The 20,253-nt window shown below is 33.0% G+C and overlaps 1 protein-coding gene across 6 annotated transcripts in view; it reads left to right on the forward strand.

Annotated features, from left to right (window-relative positions):
- DYNC1I2 (dynein cytoplasmic 1 intermediate chain 2) overlaps nucleotides 1-20,253 on the forward strand; it is an 83,408-nt gene that overhangs the window by 28,210 nt on the left and 34,945 nt on the right. For 3 of the 6 annotated variants that reach the window (XM_037849186.1, XM_037849185.1, XM_037849187.1), the window contains 3 exons: nucleotides 12,427-12,571; nucleotides 16,640-16,699; nucleotides 18,841-18,956. In XM_037849186.1, coding sequence (XP_037705114.1) covers nucleotides 12,427-12,571; nucleotides 16,640-16,699; nucleotides 18,841-18,956 — 321 coding nt within the window. The remainder of the gene's footprint in view (nucleotides 1-12,426; nucleotides 12,572-16,639; nucleotides 16,700-18,840; nucleotides 18,957-20,253) is intronic. The other 3 variants (XM_037849188.1, XM_037849189.1, XM_037849190.1) reach the window with 3 other exon arrangements.

A 20,253-nucleotide genomic window follows, 5' to 3' on the forward strand; every position in this document is an offset into this window, starting at 1 on the left:
GCACAATCAGTTGCCCATGGTACCATCATACAGCTGTGCCTCTATCACCAGAATTAATACTTTTTTTCCAATTTTTAGAACATTTTCATTACTCCAGAAAAGAAATAAAGACAAAAAGAAAACCCAAATCTTCCCATACCCCTAACCTCCCCCCCACCATTATTGACTCATAGTATTGGTATAGTACATTTTTAATGTTGATGAAAGAAAGTTAAAATACTACTGTGCCAGTTTGGATGTACTGTGTCCCCCAAAACGCCATTACCTTCGATGCAGTTTTGTGGGGGCAGACTTATTAGTGTTGGTTAGGTTGGAAGCTATTGGTTCAGTGTTTCCATGGAGATTTGACTCAGTCAGCTGTGGGCAAGACCTTTCATTGGATTATTTCTATGGTGGTATTGCTCCACCCATTCAGCATGGATCATTATTGGATCACTGGAGTACTTAAAAAGAGCCACACAGGCCCAGATGCTAGCTGCAGCTGAGAGACACATTTTGAAGACAGCCGTTGGAAGCTGGCACTGACATTTTGGAGAATGCCATTTTGAAATGCAACCTGGGAACAAGCGGACGCCAGCCATGTGCCTTCTGAGCTAACCGAGGTTTTCCAGATGCTGATAGCCTTTCTCCAGTGAAGGTACCCAATTGTTGATGTCTTACCTTGGACACTTTATGGCCTTAAGACTATAACTGTGTAACCAAATAAGCCCCTTTATAAAAGCCAGTCCGTTTCTGGTGTTTTGCAAAACGGCAGCATTAGCAAACCAAAACAACTACTAACTGTAGTACATAGTTTGCAATAGGTATATTTTTTCCCTATATAGCCCTCTATTACTAACTTCTAGTTATAGTATCATACATTTGTTCTAGTTCATGAAAGAGATTTCTAATATTTGTACAGTTAATCACAGACATTGTTCACCACAAGATTCACTGTTTTATACATTCCCATATTTTAACCTCCAACTTTCATTCTGGTTACATATGTGACTCTAAGCTTCTGCTTATCACCACATTCACACACCATTCAGCATTGTTAATTATTTTCACAATAACGTGCTGCCATCACCTCTATCTGTTTCCAAACACTTAAGTTCAACCTAGTTAAGATTCTGCTCATAATAAGCAACTGCTCCCCATTCTTTAGCCTTGTTCTATATCCTGGTAACTTATATTTCATGTCTATGAGTTTACGTACTATAATTAACTCATATCAGTGGGACCATACAATATTTGTCCTTTGTGTCTGACTTACTTCACTCAATATAGTGTCCTCAGGGTTTCTTCATCAACCTGTTTTTTTTTTTAAGATGGTTTTGTTCACCCACCATACATTCCAACCTAAGTAAACAATCACTGGTTCTCTGTATAATCACATATTTATGCATTCACCACCATCACCACTACCTCTATAAGGTCATCTCCATTTCTTCCACAAAGGAGGAGGAAGAGTCAAAGAAGGTAGAGAGACAAAAGAAAAAAGAGAAAGAAAGAAAAAATGACAGTTAAAAAGCAATAAAAGGAAAGATAGAATAAACTGAAGTACAATAAGAAAGTCAGACAACATCACCAATGCCAAGAGTCCCATAATCCTCCCTTATGTCCTCCTCTTATAGGCATTTATTTAGCTTTGGTATATTGCCTTTGTTACATTAAAGGAAGCATAATACAATGTTTCTGTTAACTATAATCTCTAGTTTGCATTGATTGTATTTTTTTCCCAATACCACCCCATTTTTAACACCTTGCAAGGTTGACATTCATTTGTTCTCCCTCATGTAAAACATATTTGCACATTTTATCACAATTGTTTAGCACTCTAGGTTTCACTGAGTTATACAGTCTCAGTCTTTATCTTTCCTCTTTACTTCTGGTGTCCTACGTGCTCCTAACCTTCCTCTTTCAACCATACTCACAGTCATTTTTGTTCAGTGTACTTAAATTGCTGTGCTGCCATCACCCAAAATTGTGTTCCAAACCTCTCACTCCCTTTTCCTGTCTGTCTGTAGTGCTCCCTTTAGTATTTCCTGTAGCGCAGGTATCTTGTTCACACACTCACTCGTTGTCAGAGAATATTTTAAGCTCTCCCTCATATTTGTAGGACAGTTTTGCCGGATATACAATTCTTGGTTGGTGGTTTTTCTCCGTCAGTATCTTAAATATATCACACCACTTCTTTCTTGCCTTCATGGTTTCTGCTGAGAAATCCACACATAGTTTCATCAAGCTTCCTTTGTATGTGATGGATTGCTTTTCTCTTGCTGCTTTCAGGATTCTCTCTTTGTCTTTGACGCTTGATTATCTGATTATTAAATGTCTTGATGTAGGACTATTCATATCTATTCTGTTTGGGGTAAGCTGTACTTCTTGTATCCATAATTTTATATCTTTCATAAGAGATGGGAAATTGATTAGTTCCTCTGTTATTGCTTCTGCCCCTATTCCCTTCTTTTCTCCTTCTGGGACACCTGTGACATGTACATTCATGCACTTTATGTTGTCATTCAGTTCCCTGAGGTGTTGCTTATATTTCTTCATGCTTTTCCCTATCTGTTCTTTTGTGTGTAGGATTTCAGGTTTCTTGTTCTCCAGTTCCTGAGTGTTTTCTTCTGCCTCTTGAAATCTGCTGTTGTATGTCTCCATTGTGTTTTACCTCTCTTGTGTTGTGCCTTTCATTTCCATAGATTCTGTCAGTAGTTTTTTCAAACTTTCAATTTCTACCTTATGTTCACCCAGTGTTTTTTTATATCCTTCATCTCTTTTACCGTATCTTCCCTGAGCTTGTTGATTTTGTTTTTTGTTTGATTTAGCATATTTCTTTGAAAATCTTTAATAGATTGTTTCACTAAAGTAAAACAGTATCTCAACTATATCTGATTGAGGTGTAAATTTGTTCCTTTGACTGGGCCATATCTTCATTTTTCCTAGTGTAGTTTATAGTTTTCTGTTGTCCAGGCATCTGGTTTACTTGGTTACCCCAATCAGATTTTCCCAGACCACACGGGTTGAGATCTCAGAATGGGGTTATGTTCAGTTTCAGGTTTCCCTGAGGGTGTATCTTTGAAGATTGGCAGACTTTCCTGTAAGGCCTCTGGCCGCTGTGCTTTTCCTAACCTGCCCAGCGGGTAGCGTCTGTCAGCCTGTCGCTCCGGACTGGTGTAAGAAGGTGTGGCCCCTTTAGTTTCTGTTTTGGCTGTTTTCTCCCAGTCTCTGGTGTCTGAGTTTTGAAGGGAAGCCCAGCACTAGAGCTGGGCCTCACCTCCTTCCTCTTAGGGAAGATACACCCCCTAGAGAGTTATCTTCTGCATTTGAATTGATCCTTTGTTTCTCTGACTCTGTTATCTCCACGCCTCTCTGGATGAGAGCTCTGGGAACTGAAAATGGCTAAGGCTCTCTCCACTGAGCCACTCAGGCTGAGAAAGAGAAAAAGGGAAAGAAAGCCCGCTTTCAGAGCCAGTTCATAGCCCCTCAGGTTCGCCCATCAGCCAGAGATAGCACCTGGTTTTCTGGGCTCCCTTTCCCAGGACACAGGATTTTTCTGGCTCTTTAAGGTCAGTTGTCACCAGAAGTCTCTGTTAAGGGTTTGTCTACGTTTATAGCTTGTATTCAGAAGTCTGCATTTGTTGCGAGGTTTTGCAGCTCAGCCTGCTGTTGAGGGAGGGCGCTCTGATGCATTTCTGCAGATTTTACTTACAGATTCTGTGCTGTGATCTCAGCCATTCCACCCAATGCAGATGGGTGTATGTGTGGATGGTCATAGTTGTCTCCCAGCAGTTATTCCAGATTATTTGCTAGTAGTTTCTGGTTGTTTATTAGTTGCTGCAGGGGACTAACTAAATTCCACTCCTCTCTATGTCGCCATCTTGTGTCTTTAATTGATTTTTGGCCTTACCTTTGTTTTCTCTCAGCTTCTTTCTAGCTTCTTATGCAGAAATGCTTTTCTCCTGTTCATTTTTTTTTTCTTCAGTTCTCTTTTTGCATTGGCTCTTGATAGGAAAAGGTCTTTAATTCTATTTTATGTAAAAGCCCTTGCCATTCTATTCATGTATTAAAGATTCTGAATGGTCTTATTATTATAATCCAGGCAGGAGACATAGACCAAAAATTAAAAATTGTTATAGACTACATTTCTTCTGATTGGGGTGTAAGTGCTTTTCAAATTATATGTTTAATTTCAAACTTTGTGCTGAAAGACAGGAAACTTAAGTAAAGAAAGTATAATTAGCACTTTTGCATTTTTTCTTGTCTACTTGATTTTTTTTGGATCCTTATCGTGGTAAAATTCACATTTCTTATATAAGTTTAGCAAGTATGTTATTCAGGTATATGAAGATTATAGATATATAGATTATAGTATAAAAAGAGGTTGAAATTGAGTTGAAATTGAGTATGAAACTGAACATTGCTTAAACCATTTAGCTTTGATTTATTAATAAATGTTGCTTGTGATATTTGTGATGTGGTTTTGGTGCTCCCTGTTCATAGGATTTTGATGTACACAAATGATGAGAAAAGACAAGAACAATTCAGACATAAGAAAAATGAGTAGAGGCATGAAAGATGGAAAGGTTAAGGTGTGCACAGAGTATAGCAAGTGACTGAAGTACATGGTGTAACTGACAGAGTGGGAGGGGAGGAGAGAATACTGGAAATGTAGGGAGAGGCCAGATCATGGAGAAACTGTTGGGAGATCACAGAATTTTTTCACATTGATGTAATATAATCAGAGTTCTTATCAGTCATGAGCTTTTTTTTTTTGATGAAGGCTGGCATAGAGAAATATTTTGCTCATGACCATAATCTGATTATATTATATAGTCTAAATTCAGGTGAATTGGATTGTGCCATAAATTTGATTGTCTTTTAAGCCAGTTAGAACAGTCTGAGACATTTTCTGCTTTCTTAAATGCAGCTCTGCAAAATTTAGTTTACTGGGCTGAAGAAAGGCTCATCAGTTCATTTATTCAACAAATACAGGCAAGAGCTTTGTTCTTTTGTTCTAAGTAAGGAAGAGATATAGATAATCATGGTGATATGTTAGAGTGTCACTACAAGGAACAATATTTGACAGGGTGTTCCAGAAGACCTCCTTGAGAAGAACACTTGTGAGGTGAGACCAGAATGACCAGAAGAAGCCAGCCTTGCAAAGGTTGAGGAGAGGAAGAGTAGAAGTAATAGTGAATATAAAGTCCCTGAGGAATAGACCTTGGCTTATTTAGGTAGGCCAGGAAGCTGTATCATAATGAGCAAGAGGGAATAGGAGAAGAGTGCAAGTGTGAGATGTAGGCATAGGCCAGATTATGTAGGGTATTGTAGGTGATGGAAGGAGTTTTGATAGGAGGGTTTTAAGCAAGAGAGTGTTGTAGGTGGGGCATTAAATGAAATTACTATGAAAATGGAAGGCTGCCTTGTTTTATCAAAGGAAGCGGCATCTCCTATTTCTAACTACACCCAGCCTTCAGTTATCACAGGTAAAGCCTCTCATAGGTAAATCTGATTTTTTGAGAATTGTTGACTGTGGGGAAAGTTGAATTACGGTAGAAATATCTCATAAACTGTTTCTAGCCAATGACAAATTTATTTCATTTTAATGTATTAAAACTAGAAAAAAAGTGGTTTTTAGCTGAGATGTTGTAGTGTTCTATATTTTTATATTCATGTAACACATGCATTTTAGACTAAACTGTAAAGGAACATGCAAAGGTTATTCCCTTGTTGTTTTCTTTATGCTGATTTTTTTGTTGTCTGTGAGTGTCAATGTGAGAGAAAGGGAGAAAGAGGAGGAAAGGTATCTCTAAATCTCACACTGTTAGTTTAATCATTGCTAAATTAAACCATGGAGAGATAATTTAATAAGTTGCTACTTTTTAAAATAGAAAATTATTTAGTGAATGTGGTTGGTTGAAGAGTTTAATGAACAATTGTGTGTTTTAAATTTTGTTTATCTAGATTAATTACTAAAGGGAGAGTGAGGAAAGCAGCATATTTTATCTTCCATCATATTATAAATAGAGAATTTATTCTATTTATAAAATAATTACCAAAATAAATTATTGCAAAATACATTGCATGGCATGATTTGCAACAACGGCTTTTTGGTGGGAAAATAGTATCCTTTTATTGATCAAATATCAATTTATCCATTATAAACTAAACTATTTCATTTGAGAGTTTTTAGTTGTCAGTGATTAGAAGGGAGATTTAATTCTGATGAGAATAGAATGGGGTGGGGGGCAGTAAAACAGGTGTTCTTTGAAGAAGCAGCTAAATGTCATTGCTTTAATTTATTTTAATTCATGATATTTAATGGAAATTTTAAATAATTTAAGGACATGTAAGATTATTAGGTTTATCAAAGCAGCATGAGGTGAGTAACATTGAATTAAGAGTCTCTTCAGATAGCTAGGAAATGGAAAAAAGTTCTGCTTTTAGCTTGTAAATGTCCAGTGTTCCAGACACATTTCTTTCTTTTAGATTCTTTATTTCTAAATCCCTTTCCTTCTCTTATTAGCAAATTTGCCATTGTAATGGAGGAGTTAAAGGCTTTATGAAGATCTCACTACCTGTGGAAAATTAGGCTAGGTGCATTTCGTAATCCTTAAAACATATGCGTAAAGATCCAGTATTTATGTCCAATATTTATCTAATATTCAACCTGAAAAATACAGGGTACGGATGAAGGTAGTGGCTGTCAATCTTTTTTGAAATTAATTCACAGTAAAAAATACATTTTACAGCATGACCCAGGATGAATATTTGTTTTGTTTACACCAGAGAGTGTATTGCTTGAGTGTTTGTTAAATATTTTTAAATTGTAGAATATGTAAAAACACTGCTTAAATCCTTTTGAGTATTCTTTTTAAACATCAATCATATTTTTTTTTCTAAAATGAATTTTTTCCCCTTGTTTTATTCAACTGAAATAACTTGTTTTAAAAAAGTTACAACTAATATAGCCTATCTTATCTTTGCCATTAACTTATTTATTTGGTCATTTGACTGCTCTTTTCCAGAGTTCCTTGAGAGCAAGGACAATATATTACAATTTAAGTCTTTAGTCTTTCCACTTGGTAAAGCTAAATAGAAACCATCCTGCTGTAGAAAACAACAAGAAAATCTTTTAAGATTAGGAAGGTGCATGGTGAAAATTGAAATTTTAACATTTCATTAAACACATGACTTAATGTTTTTACTAAAATTTAAGTGGCCAGTCTTACAAGATACGTTGTACCAAATGTGGAGTTCATTCACACTAATGATCTAAAATAGAGTGACTCTTTTTGTGTATGTGGTGGCTATTTTTAACCATCTTATAAAGAAATGAAAACAGATATTGGCAATTACTCTGAGGCCTGAGTCTGTATCGGTGAGCAGAGTACATTGATTACTATGATAAGAATCAGTTCATTATCTGGATTTTCTTTTATTAGAAAGAAACAAAGGAAGTTTGCTAGTCAGAATAAATGTTGCTTCATTTTCCCCCACCCCTCTCCTAGCAACTTTTGAATATTTTTAAATCTGATTTTTAGATAGAATGCTTTCCATGTCACCAAGTCAGTCTTTGAAGATTAGCCTAATTTCCATGAATGGGAATATTGGTTCCTTATGGTACTTTAACAGCACAAATTTTTTTGCACATTAAGCTTAATTTCTACTCTTCTGAATGTTTAAGACCAGTTTTTTCTTTAACTTTAATTATTTTGTTAGGTTGATTTTTATGAATTGTTTTATGTACTTATTTTGCTAGATGAAATGCAGAGTAGATAGTAATTAATATGCCTTATTTTGTCAAAGCAAATAGATCTCTATAAAACATTTCTCTTTATTAATTTCTGAAAATTTATACCTGTGATTAATACCACATTTTGAAAACTTCTGTTGAAATAAATATCATAAATTGTATTTGATTTTAAACACAGAAATTTGCAAATAGCCATTAAAATAACTTAAAAAAAGTACCATGACCCTTAAATGGTCAACATTTTTTAATATCAATCATCTTTTGGTGCCTACTGCCTATAAGAAATAAAAATCTAATGGAAAAACTCAAATATTATCATATAAATCAGATGTTGGGAACATAAGAAATGTTAAATATATAGCTCCAAATATTCGGACAGGTACATAAATAGTTATTGAGAAGGAACAAGGATGTGAATTTATGAATTCTGGTATCGGATTTGGCTCATCTAGAATGGTTTCATAACAGTGGGCATTTGAGAATTATTTTGAAGGCAAATCATGATTTAGTGGAAAGTTGGTTTAGCTGCAAAGGACAGATAAGTAAAAGTTTGAAGATAGGAAGAGAAAAAACATTTCAGGGATAGCAAACAAAGATAGTAGTTCCTTGTATATCTGATGCTCTGGATTACATTGAAGAGAATAAAGGAAATGAAACATACAGGGGAGATTAGTGAAGCTATTTAAACTTCTTTATCAGGGAAAGGAGCCATATGAAAGGGACACATTAATATTTCAGAGAGTTAAGGGTTAAAGCAGTGTTTTTCAAAAGGGCAAAAAGAGTAAGGTATGAAAAACAGATAGTCTGTTTAAATGTTAATGTTCCAGGCCTGGGAGCATTTATATCCACCAGGGGGCACAATTGTAACGCTGGCTGTGTTTGAGTACTTAAGTATAATAGATTGATGACCTAGAAGAGACCTCATAACTTGGGGTTATCCCAGAAGCTCATTCCTTCCATTTCACTGTTTTTACAATACTCCCATTGCTTACATTCATTTTCCTTGGCTATCTACCTTTTCTAGGTCCTTCCTCCTGGCAAAGGGTTTCTTCTACTTGAAAAACAATTGGGCTGTTTGCCATCCTTCATCCTGAGACATCTGTATAGATTCTCTGTGGTTGACCCAGACTTAATTCTAATTCTAAATCTAGATGCACTCCCAGGTCCTTTGTGGAAGGCCAAGGTCTAAGCTGGCAGGAAAGGCCGCCTTGGTTGGCTTTTCCTCCTCGAGAGTTAATGTCATAGTCTTTCAGTATTATTTACATGCACAGTGAATGTCATTTTGTGTTTTTAAAATCTTTAAAAAAAAATAGCTTTATTGAGGAATAATCCAGATACCATACAGTTCGCCCATTTGAAGTAAACAGTGCAGTGGTTATTTAGTATATTTACAGATCTGTGCAACCATCTCCACAGTCAGTTTTAAAATATTTTTCTCACCTCAAGAAGAAATCCATTTGCTATCACCCCCTCCAACTTCTACCCCCCCACCATCACAATCCCTAAGTGACTACTAATCTACTTTCTCTTTATGTAGATTTCCCTGTAGATTTTTTTTTCAGTTTACTTCATATTTCCTCTTTGTTCTCACAGAAGGAAATAGATATCTTTTTTTTTTTAATGCAGTCTAATTGAGATATATGCAGACACCATACAGTCCATCCAGAGTATATAGTCAGTGACTCACAACATCTTCACACAGTTGTTCATGCCTCACCATGATCATATATTTTAAGACTTTGATATTGCAAAACTGTCCTTCCAAAAAGCCCTAAGAATGTATCCTCCCATTGCAGAGTATAAGATTGTTGGAAATAGGTATCTTTGCTCTAAATTTCTAAAAAGTTTAAGTTTATTCACCTACTCACATACATTAATATTAATTCCTTTATTTTGTATCATTTAAAGTCTTGTTTTGGGCTATTTTATGTACAGAACTGTAGAGTGAAGATAATCTAGGCAAATCACATCTCAAATACTTGGCAAATGCTACTGATTAATGGTTTATGCTATTTTCAGAACTAATGGATTGAACTCTTAACCCAACCTTAAAAATGAATTCCAGAAGTGAATCTTTTCTGAGATTTGAGAAGCTATGAGTTGCTCAGGTTTTCTGTTTTGTTTTGTTTTTACCTCTCTGAATGCACACTTTGATTTGTTTTTAGGGTCATTTTTGAAGTCTGGGAGTAGAGCAGCACTGCCTTATTGTGCAATTGCTGTATTCTTTGATTTTTCTAGACAAATTGGGTTAAAATGAGGTAGTCACCAAGTAACACTACCTTTTCTTCCTATTAACATTCCTCCCTTTTCAATGATAGATATTTTCTTGTTCCAGGTTTATTATTTCTGTTGTATGCATTATTTATTTTTGCAAGATTAAGATGGTGGGCCAGGTGATAATTAATACTTTATGAATCCTCTTAATCAGCTTGCTTGAAAAGTGTTTTTGGGCAGAAAAAACATAGTTCTAGGATGGAGATTTTTATCTAATTACAAATTTGAAGTCATTGTGGTTTATTTTGCCTATATTTGGCTGTGATAATTTGGCAGCTTCACCCTCTTGATTTATTTTTTTATTTCTGAAATTTTTATTTCAGAACTGGCAAGTTTATTTCTTTTTTATGTATATATGCTACTAGTCCATTTCATAGAGAATTTGAGGTAACTTTTTTTAAAAAAATTCGGTTTTAATCAAGTAACATAACTGCTGAACTTGTTGAATAGTCATTGATATTTAATGTTGCCAGAAAGGGTGAAAAAACCTGTTAAACTGGAAAGGAATTTTATAGTTCATCACAAATAATTATATTGATAGGAATAATATTGCTGTTTTTCCCCAGTCTTTCTGATACACACACACACACACACACACACACATACTTGGAAAGAATATTTACCTAAATATGAAATTAAGTATGCAATTTAAAGAGTACAGAATTTCTTCTTTGAAAATTCTTAATATGAAAACATTATGGTAACTCACTATAATTTAATAAACACTTATTTACATTTATACTACACAAGGCAAGCAACTTTAAATATACTTTTTATTCCAATACCAGTCAGGACTTAAACTAGGTGAAGTCTCACAGTAAGAGATGGACAAAAAGATGAGGAAATAAACCCTAAGAGGAATTAAGGAACATTTATATTCTTTTCTTTCAGCTACAAGCCAATTTTAATTATTTTGAGTTATATACACAGCACTTAGCCATGCCATCCACATGTGAACTGTATGAAGCTATCTGGTCTTAAATTTTTTTTTGAGAGATTTAATCACAAAATAGAAACATTTGACTATGATTTTATAGTAGTTAGAAATTTAAGCAAGAATTCACCATTATATCGCAGGAAACAAACATTCAGGCTATGATTTTTTTTCCTTTTAATCCTATTATTGACTACCAATAGAATTTGCCATTGAAAAAATAAGAATGATCAGTTTTCTATCTGTGTTCAAGATGTAATCCATTATACTATATTTGTGCATTTTGTTAGATTAGCAAATCCATTTTTTTACTGCTTTACATTGTACATTGTTAAACATGTATAAACATTTAGCATTCAATGACTGACAATTCCAAAAATACAGGCTTTTAATTAAATGCATATTTATTTAGATTAGTTTCTGTATAATGAGGAACTTACTTTCTTTTGAGTAGACAAGTAAAACAAAGGCTTGCAGCTCAGCACAAAATAGATATTGAAAAATTATTTTAAAAAGTTAGTTGGGAGTGGGGATATTTATAGTAAAATTTAACCAGAAGATCGCAGTGATGATCCCCCTCTACTTCCTACAATGGTAATCAAAAAGTTTTACAAATGTAATAGCATGAAATATGCACATTCAACTGTTGTTATATAATGTTAAATGTTAACAATTTAGGGAAAAGCATTTGCTCCTTTTTATGTACTATGAAAATTATGTATTTTTCTATAAGCAAGGGATTAAGAATATTTTGGGTGTCTGTATCTTTGTCTGTACACTTCAGTTTTTTCTGAATACTGGGGTAAGGAAGTTATCATAAGTCTTGCCTTAAGTTGCATGCGTCATTTTTATGTTATGCATCATGTCTAGAGGGCATGTTGTTTTATGGCCTGTTTGCATTTTTCACCCAAATTACTGGAAATAACGGACATTTTAAAGGAGCCATTCCTTTTGCCATGATCATTTTTCTAAATCAGCCTTTTTTAGTTGGGTACGGAATAAAATAATTTTTAAACATTAATTTTTGAAGGAAAGTGTTGTTAGACAAAAATTAACGTTTTAAAAAATAAATATCAGAAAACCAGGATTAAATGATTTGAAGAAGGATACTTGAGTTTTAATTTTGACAGCAATTAAATAATACTCATAACCTGCTGATCTTAGAAGTGAGAAGTTAAAAAAGAGAGAAGGAATGCTCTCCTTTGAAAATTAGTGCCCATTTGATGATGTCTGAAATAAAGGTGCATCCTTCCATAATTTTGCTTTTTTTATTTTTAATATGTAGCCCAAATGCATTTTTGCCCGAGAAATTGCATGACTCCAGCATGCATTAACTTTGTCTTTTTCCTCTTCTTTCTATTGTTCATTTCATTCATGTATTTTTGTTTTTTGTTGTTTTTTTTTTTTTTTTTTGGTTTGCCTTTTTTTCTTTTTTGTTAATTATTTCATGTCAAATTACTTTTGAAACGTCATTAAGCTGAGCAACCTCTCCGTGTAGTAACAGCGGATACCTGTCTGTTTCACTATTTAGTCCCTCCTCCTATGTCTCCATCCTCCAAATCTGTGAGCACACCAAGTGAAGCTGGAAGTCAGGACTCTGGAGATGGTGCCGTGGGATCCAGGTACAGTTAATTTTCTTTTGATATTTTAATGATGGAATGCATTAGAGCCCATATATCATTGATACTTTAGAGGGACTCTAAATAATTGTGTTGTGTTAATTCCACCTAACATTTTTAAAAATCTAAATGGCATTGATATTGTCTGTTGTAACTTGGGGGAAGAAATCTATAATATTTTAACTATCATCCTTGATTTAACTTAGTACTGAATAGTTAACTGATTTTATTGTAAATTATTTTGTATTAAAAATAGAGGTGTTAATGCATTTAAAATATTTCTGTTTAAGCAAACTGATATTGGTTATTATGAGAATGTTTTGGGTGTAAATAGTGTAAAACTGAGAGGAAACATGGTGAGTGTTTACTGCCAGGTTTTCTTGAATTTGCATCTTCCTTGTAAAATATATTACAGGTTCATTTTAGGATCCAGCACATATATTAGGACTTGTTTTTCAAAAGTTCAGCAAGGTTTCAGCTTCCTCTGAAGATTATATTAGAAAAAGTGTTATTATTTATTACTCTTTGACACAAACACACAAAATAATAGCAAATCTTTATTTAATAGCATCATACTTTTTTACTTCTTTTGACAGCTGAAACAAGATTAAGTATAACTAATCAAAATCTTCAGCTGATTCAGAATCCTTATTTTGGGCCATTAAATTAAAATGACCTCTTCAGCAAAATCTCTTAACATACCTTTTAATAAGTCATGAAATAAACTGATAGAAATTTTATCTTTTATGTTCCTGAGCCCCAGCTTTTCTGGTTGAAGTTAGAAACAAGTAATGAGTATCTAAAAGAGAGTAAGGGGGGCGGGGGGAGAGTAAGGGGACGGATAATCTCCAAGTTCAATACTTGAATCAATTCTGAAATAATCAGGTTGTTATTAACAATTAGAAAGCACAAAAGACTCACCAGTTTGAATTTGAGATGTGCTTTCCAAAACCATTTTGTATACCGCCCCAGTGTTACAAATTTTAAGCAGTACTATCATTGGAGGTAAATGATATTGCTTTTTTAGAAGCAATGTTATCACCTTATAAAATAGTATATGTTGTAGATTAAAGGTTTTTTCTCCTTTTGCAATATTACCATAATAAAACTATTTCTGCAAATAACCTATATTTATTAAATTTCTTTATTTGATATTGTACTTTATTTTATGTATATATTATATTGTGTTCATTTCTGAACTCATTGTTCCTGATTTTGAAAAGGAGTAAAAGATTATTTTAACGTAATGTCAGCAGGTTTACTTTCAAAAGTACTATGTTTTATATTCGTGATTTTTAAAATGAATATGAATTAAAACGTGTTCTCCTGAATTACATGGGCAATCTAGAGATTAGAGACCCTTTGGATATAGAATAGTGACAGTTGAGAATATATTGTATATGAGATAGAATGAAGTTGGACTATAGTAAGTAAAATGTCATGGAGTAAGTTAAAAAATATTTATTTGTATATGGAGCAAATATTCATAGAATTGCCAACTTTGTGTTGGATACTATAGACTACCACAGAAAATAAAATGTTCATGGCCCTTCCCTTCATGGACTTACCTTCTAATGATTGCGTTAATTTTAAGATGCTGTTTATTTTATTGAAAACCTCTAAGGATGGTGTGCAAGCTTGTGTTCAGTTTAAAGTGAAAATTTTTATTGATAAATTTGAAAACAAGAAAACAGGTGGTTTAATATCTTTTGGGGTATTTTTTCTTATCAGAGAATGAATTCATTAGAGAATGAATACAAAATTAAAGTTTCTACTATATTAACAGGAGAGAAAAAAATTGTCTTTTTGAACGAGGTGACCTTATATCCTTTAAATCTTAATGCATACATGGTTTGTCTCCTTAGAGAGCACAGACTTATTTTGAAACATTAATTTTCAAGAGGGCTGAGTATATTCATTATATGTATATACATATATTTGTATGTATGTTGTATGTATATATTTGTAGATACATATTTGTAAATATGTATATATATTGTATGTATATGTATATGTATGTCCGTATACACACACACACACACACACACACCCCTAATAGTAGAAAATACATATTCCACTGAATGATTTCCAGGTTCCTTAGTTAAGAGAAAATTAATATTGTGTCATGTTGATATTAGCAGTGATATCATAGCATTGCTAAATACATGAGCGCTGGAGTCTGAGAATGAAACAGAATGAACTTGAATGAAGCAAACTTGATGATAGGGAAAGAATAAAAAGAATAAGAAACATTACATGAAAATTCATGAAGATGTGTGAGAAGCATAAACCTATACATTAACTCCACTGGTTGGTCAAGACATTCTTGGATTAGTACACTTTAGGAAAAGATGAATTAGATGTTACCAAATATGAGATCTAAACATATCTGAATCATTATTTCTGAATGCTGAAAATTTCCATGGAGCCTAGTAGTCATTTATTAATAAATATAAAAAGGGCGTAAGAAGTAATATTTCTTTAGCTTTGTGGATTAGAAAGTTGCATTTCATTAATTCACTTTCTCAGTCACTTCCTGACATCTCTAAAATTTAAATGACTGTATTCAGTTAGATAACGCATGTCCCCTATTTGTTTTATCCATTCTTGATCAGATCAGCATATTTCTCAGGCTTTTGTATTTTATTAGTATTTTAGTTTCTATGATGGCAGATACCTTGAATAAGTACAATCATATATGTTCTGCAACGCCTTTTTAGTTCTGGCTGTATTTTGAAGTAAAAGTCTTACTATATTTTAGACTAAAATGACATCTTCAACAAGGAGCCTTATGTGACTGATAACAGCTAGGGCTCTCATATAAGGTAAAGGCTATGGGTAGAACATTTCTTGGCGAGCATCTCATAGAATCCCTCTGGTTTAATAAAGCCTCAGTTTGCTGCATTCATTGCTTAGTACAAAGTAGATCTTCACTGGGGCCTCTTCTTTCCTATATAGATTCCAAGATCTTTTTTTTGTATTTTTAAAATGAGGTGTTTCTCTAGTTCAATTCATCTCATTGTTTATTGATTAATTGTATAGTCAGGTAAATAGAGGAAATCATTTGTATTAAAATTCAGAACAGTTTTAGTTGTGCATTGTAATATATTTATGTAAATGAGAAACAAGTATGTTTAACAAAAATGGTAGGGCTAAATATATTGTGCTTAACTTTTTTACAGGGACTATAAGCATCATACAGTACTGTATTTAATTATCTTTTATATTGTTAACTTACAAGATTTCCAAAGTAATAAAGTACCTTTTGTTCTAGTGACTAGGTTTGGCTTAAGTGGAGAAGACCCTGTCTAAGTTGTTTACCCAATAGGCAAGGCTAAACACTGATAATTTATTTAGGATTGATAGTCTTCCAAGAGAATATAAGATAAAGTAAATCCTTTGAATCTAAAACATTATTCCAAGGAAAAAATATTTTTTTTCCTAGAGACAAAGTCTTTCATTTGCTTTCTAAAGTAGATGACATGTAAGCCCAAGGCAGTGCTTAACCCATAAATTACAGAAGGGTCACATTTTGGAACTTTAGTCATTTTGTATCCCAGTGGAATAGCCTTTGGTTTTCTTACCAAAAGGCTATGTGTTGACTCATTTCCTTTACCAATATGACAATTTCCTGCACACATTTAATGCTTGGGCAAATTACAATATGTTAACTAAGATTTTCTTTAACTAATGTTTTTTTCATTAGGAAACTTAAAACTTTTATCTATCTTATATCCTAGTTTGTTATTGTCCATAAATAATGTATTATTTGGGATGTTTTAGCTTTCTTAAGCATTGTTATACAATATAATTTTCCATAATCTGGAAATGAAAATACTAAGTCTTTTTAAACTATTTTGGGTTGTATGTTTGCCTCTTTAACAATGTTATGCTTATTGCATGCACTAGAGCATGAGTGATTCCTGTGTTTTGTTTTTTTTTCTTACTAACCAGAACATGTGGTTTTTAATTGTGAACAGTCTGTAGCTTTAGCTATACATAGAATGTATTTGCTTGACTAACTTATGGCCTTTTTTGCTAATGCTTCATGGTTGTGCTACAACCATTTAGGACGCTGCATTGGGATACAGATCCATCAGTTCTTCAACTTCACTCAGATTCCGATTTGGGGTATTGAATAGATTTATTACCTTCCCTCTTTTGTAGTTAATTTGATTCTTTATGTAACTGTCCTAATTTTATTTTGCTTAGTTTTATAATATGCAATGTATAGTTAGGAAAAGAGTTATTTTACTGTGACACCTCATTTATTCCTATATCATTAGTGAAAGAAGTATCCTGTATTTGTGATTTTCTAGATCCCTGAAGTCTGCCTATTTTAGGCCTAAATTCCTTTTATTATTTCTTTATTTTTGATGTAAGTTTTTCTAAGATATGTTACAAACTCCCTGGCTTTTTCTAATACATATTCAACATGAACTTTTTCTGAGTTACTTAATGTGAACAGTAATCTGTTTTCCTGTATTAAAATTCACTGATGATTTCTAAGGTTTTGAGAGGTATAGAGCTGTTGGTCTCTTACACTATGGCCCCAGATTGCTGTGTATTTATTTATTTATTCATTCATTCTACACCCCGATGCAAACTATAAATGTTTGCTGCTGCCATTGTGCCTGACTCAGCTCTTTTCCTATGATAATTTGCAGCCTCTAAGACATATGACCATACCTATTGAAATTGTATTTAATATAAGAGAAAATAAGTCTTTAATAAGGATGTTTAAGAAAAGTATATGCGTTCTAGTACATTAATTGGAAGTCCTCTCTATTGATTGCCCAGAGGCTTTTTCCTTGTATTGCTTCCTTATTCTCAGTAAAAATGACTTTAGGATAAGTGAGGTATTATCTTCCTACCCTCCTACCTCTGAGTTTTGGAATATTTTGTTTTGATACCATGATTTTTGCCTTTTAGACCTTAAATGTATTCAAATTACTGACTTGGTTCTGGTGTTTGGGATTTGATTGTTTTTTTCCATATATCTGAATGATTTATTTTTCATATGGTTTACATCTTAAAAATCAATATATAAAGTTTCTTATTTTAAATTTTTTTTAGAATGCTGAGGTTACTTCAAATATGCTTAATTTTCCCCATTTAATTCATTGATTATGCTTTTTTCTTTCTTTACATATTCCTAAGTAGAAATGCATAAAAAAATTTCTTATGGCCCATATTTAGAACCTTAGAGAAAATGAACTTTCACAGTATGCTAATTTCATTATACTTTTTTGTGTAGGATTTTAGAGTTAGTTACTAAACAGAATTGGAAAGGTTGTTTATATAAGAAAGAAAATTATATTACCAATGATACATGTATTGCAGATATCCTTGATATTCTAGAAGTTATAGCAATATCTTTATTGGATATCCTTTTAAGACAGCATAATTGAAAACTTCTTTGGGGGTTTGAAAGCATGTTTTAGAATTTAAACATCTATTATAATATCACAGAAAAGATCCCCCAGATCTTTGAAGGAGATTTTTATCTTTTGGTCCATTTTCCTCAGCCACAATCATCCTCTTCCTCCTATCTGTCAAAAAAGAATGTAGTTCCTTTCCTTAACTAAAACAGAAGTAACTTCTGTATTTTCACAGTATTCGAGAGGTCTGTTGCTTTTTAGTATCAGGATAAATAAATCTGCACCTTAGCATGTTCATATATGAATTGAAGATAATACCAACCATGCAGAAATTAGAGATTTAAATATTTTACTTTAAAATCAAAATTGACAGTCTATGACTGTCAATTTTGGCAAAACAGAAGAAGTAGAAAAAAGATTTTCAACAGAAACCTAAAAATCTTAAAGCTGCAGTCTGCTGATCTTGAAGGGACCTGAATTTGGTCTGATATCTATATTTCTGACTCTTCAAAAAAGTCCAGAATCATATCCCTCCTAAAAACAGCTCTCAAAACCTACTACATTCAGTAGTCCATTCTGAAATTCCAGTCCTCTTACTCTATTATCACCCACACATTGGCTCTAAGAAACTAAATTATTTGCCTTTTAAAGTGAAAAATAAATACCCTGAATGATTCAGAAAGAGCTTTTGTTTTTGCTACCTTCAATTCTTTTGTTCAAATAAAGCCAATTCATTGTTCATCTAAAATTTCTTGAATAGAACAGGGACTTAAATTACAATGTTGGTTGTACATGAATGTTTAATTCTTAATTTTCCAAAATAACATGGTTTGATGTAGTTAAAATATATCATTTGTTGTATTTTAAAACATTTGTATTCACTCTATTTAGACGAGGACCAATTAAGCTTGGAATGGCTAAAATTACACAAGTTGACTTCCCTCCTCGAGAAATCGTCACATATACAAAGGAAACTCAGACTCCAGTTATTGCTCAACCCAAAGAAGGTGAGTGAATATCTGCCCTTAATATGATTATCATTGTGCCCCAATATTAAATAAGTAGATTCTTTTTTTTTCTTCCTGTTTTCCTTTTGGTTTGTTTCTCTTTTGTTTTTCGGCATATTTCTTAGGGAAACATGAACACTTTGGGGTTTCTGAATTTATGTTTTGTTTTTTAAAAGTTTCTAAAATTTTTTTAGGAGTTAATAAAAACATAAGCTGTATGTATGGTTTTTAACTTTGTTGACATGAATTTGAGTCTTTCAGTCTTCATTTTGTCCTTGATATGTGCTGCTTTTAAGAGGCAGAAGTTTAGAATGTTCAATTTCTGATGCTTATGCTCAGTGTTCATTGAGCATAATTCCTTCCCCAAAGAGTGCACCCCACAGTAAAATGAAATCATATTATTTTCTGTAGACCATGCTGTATCTAATACACTATCGTTGTTATCCATACCAATGAATAAATCTAGACCTAATTATTAGGTTTCCTCTTTTATGATCTGAGGACTGTACCACATAGTAGCCTGTAATCTGTGTGCAACAGAGGGAATTGTGCTCATACATGATATTGAACGTGGAGTCTTTTGGTTCTTAAACAGAAGAGTTACCATTTTAAATTGGGGTTTAGTTTTCTTATTCTTATTAAATAACTAATGGTTAAAGCATAAAGTAATAGTTCTTGTTTTGCCCATTCAGGCTAATGAATTTATGTCACATTAGGGAGGGATGGGTCATATGAGATCCCTAATACAGGTCCATAATCTCTTATCTGAAACCTTTGGGGCCATGTATGTATTATAATTCAGAATTTTTCAGATTTTTAGAAAAGTAGTAAAATATATGCCATATATAAACACACCAGCAAGGTCTTGAGCATTCATTTTCGGTAGTAGAAGATATGAATATTCACACCAAGTGAAATAAATAAGGATTATAAATAGCTTTACCTCAGTTCATATCAAGGTTTACCACCAAATTGAGTTATGGATTTAGAGCTGTTGCTATCTTGAAATTGTGGATAAGATATTATGAGCCTATAATATATTATCCTCTTAACAATCTGTGTATAAGGAACCTTTTTTTCTACTTAGCCTAGAAAATTTACTTCTAATTGATTATAGAAAATGAAGCATAAATATTTTCTTTATCAAATGTTTGTTAATTTATTTTAAATTCTTCAGTTAAATTAACACATTTCTCCACTAAGGAGAAACAAAAGTAATATTTAGTGCAGAAATCCCAGAAAATACAGGTAGGCAAAGAAGGGAAGTCCTTGAAATCCCTAGCTATTACCAAAGAAA

The sequence above is a fragment of the Choloepus didactylus genome, chromosome 9, assembly GCF_015220235.1.
Source record: "Choloepus didactylus isolate mChoDid1 chromosome 9, mChoDid1.pri, whole genome shotgun sequence".
NCBI lineage: Eukaryota > Metazoa > Chordata > Mammalia > Pilosa > Megalonychidae > Choloepus > Choloepus didactylus.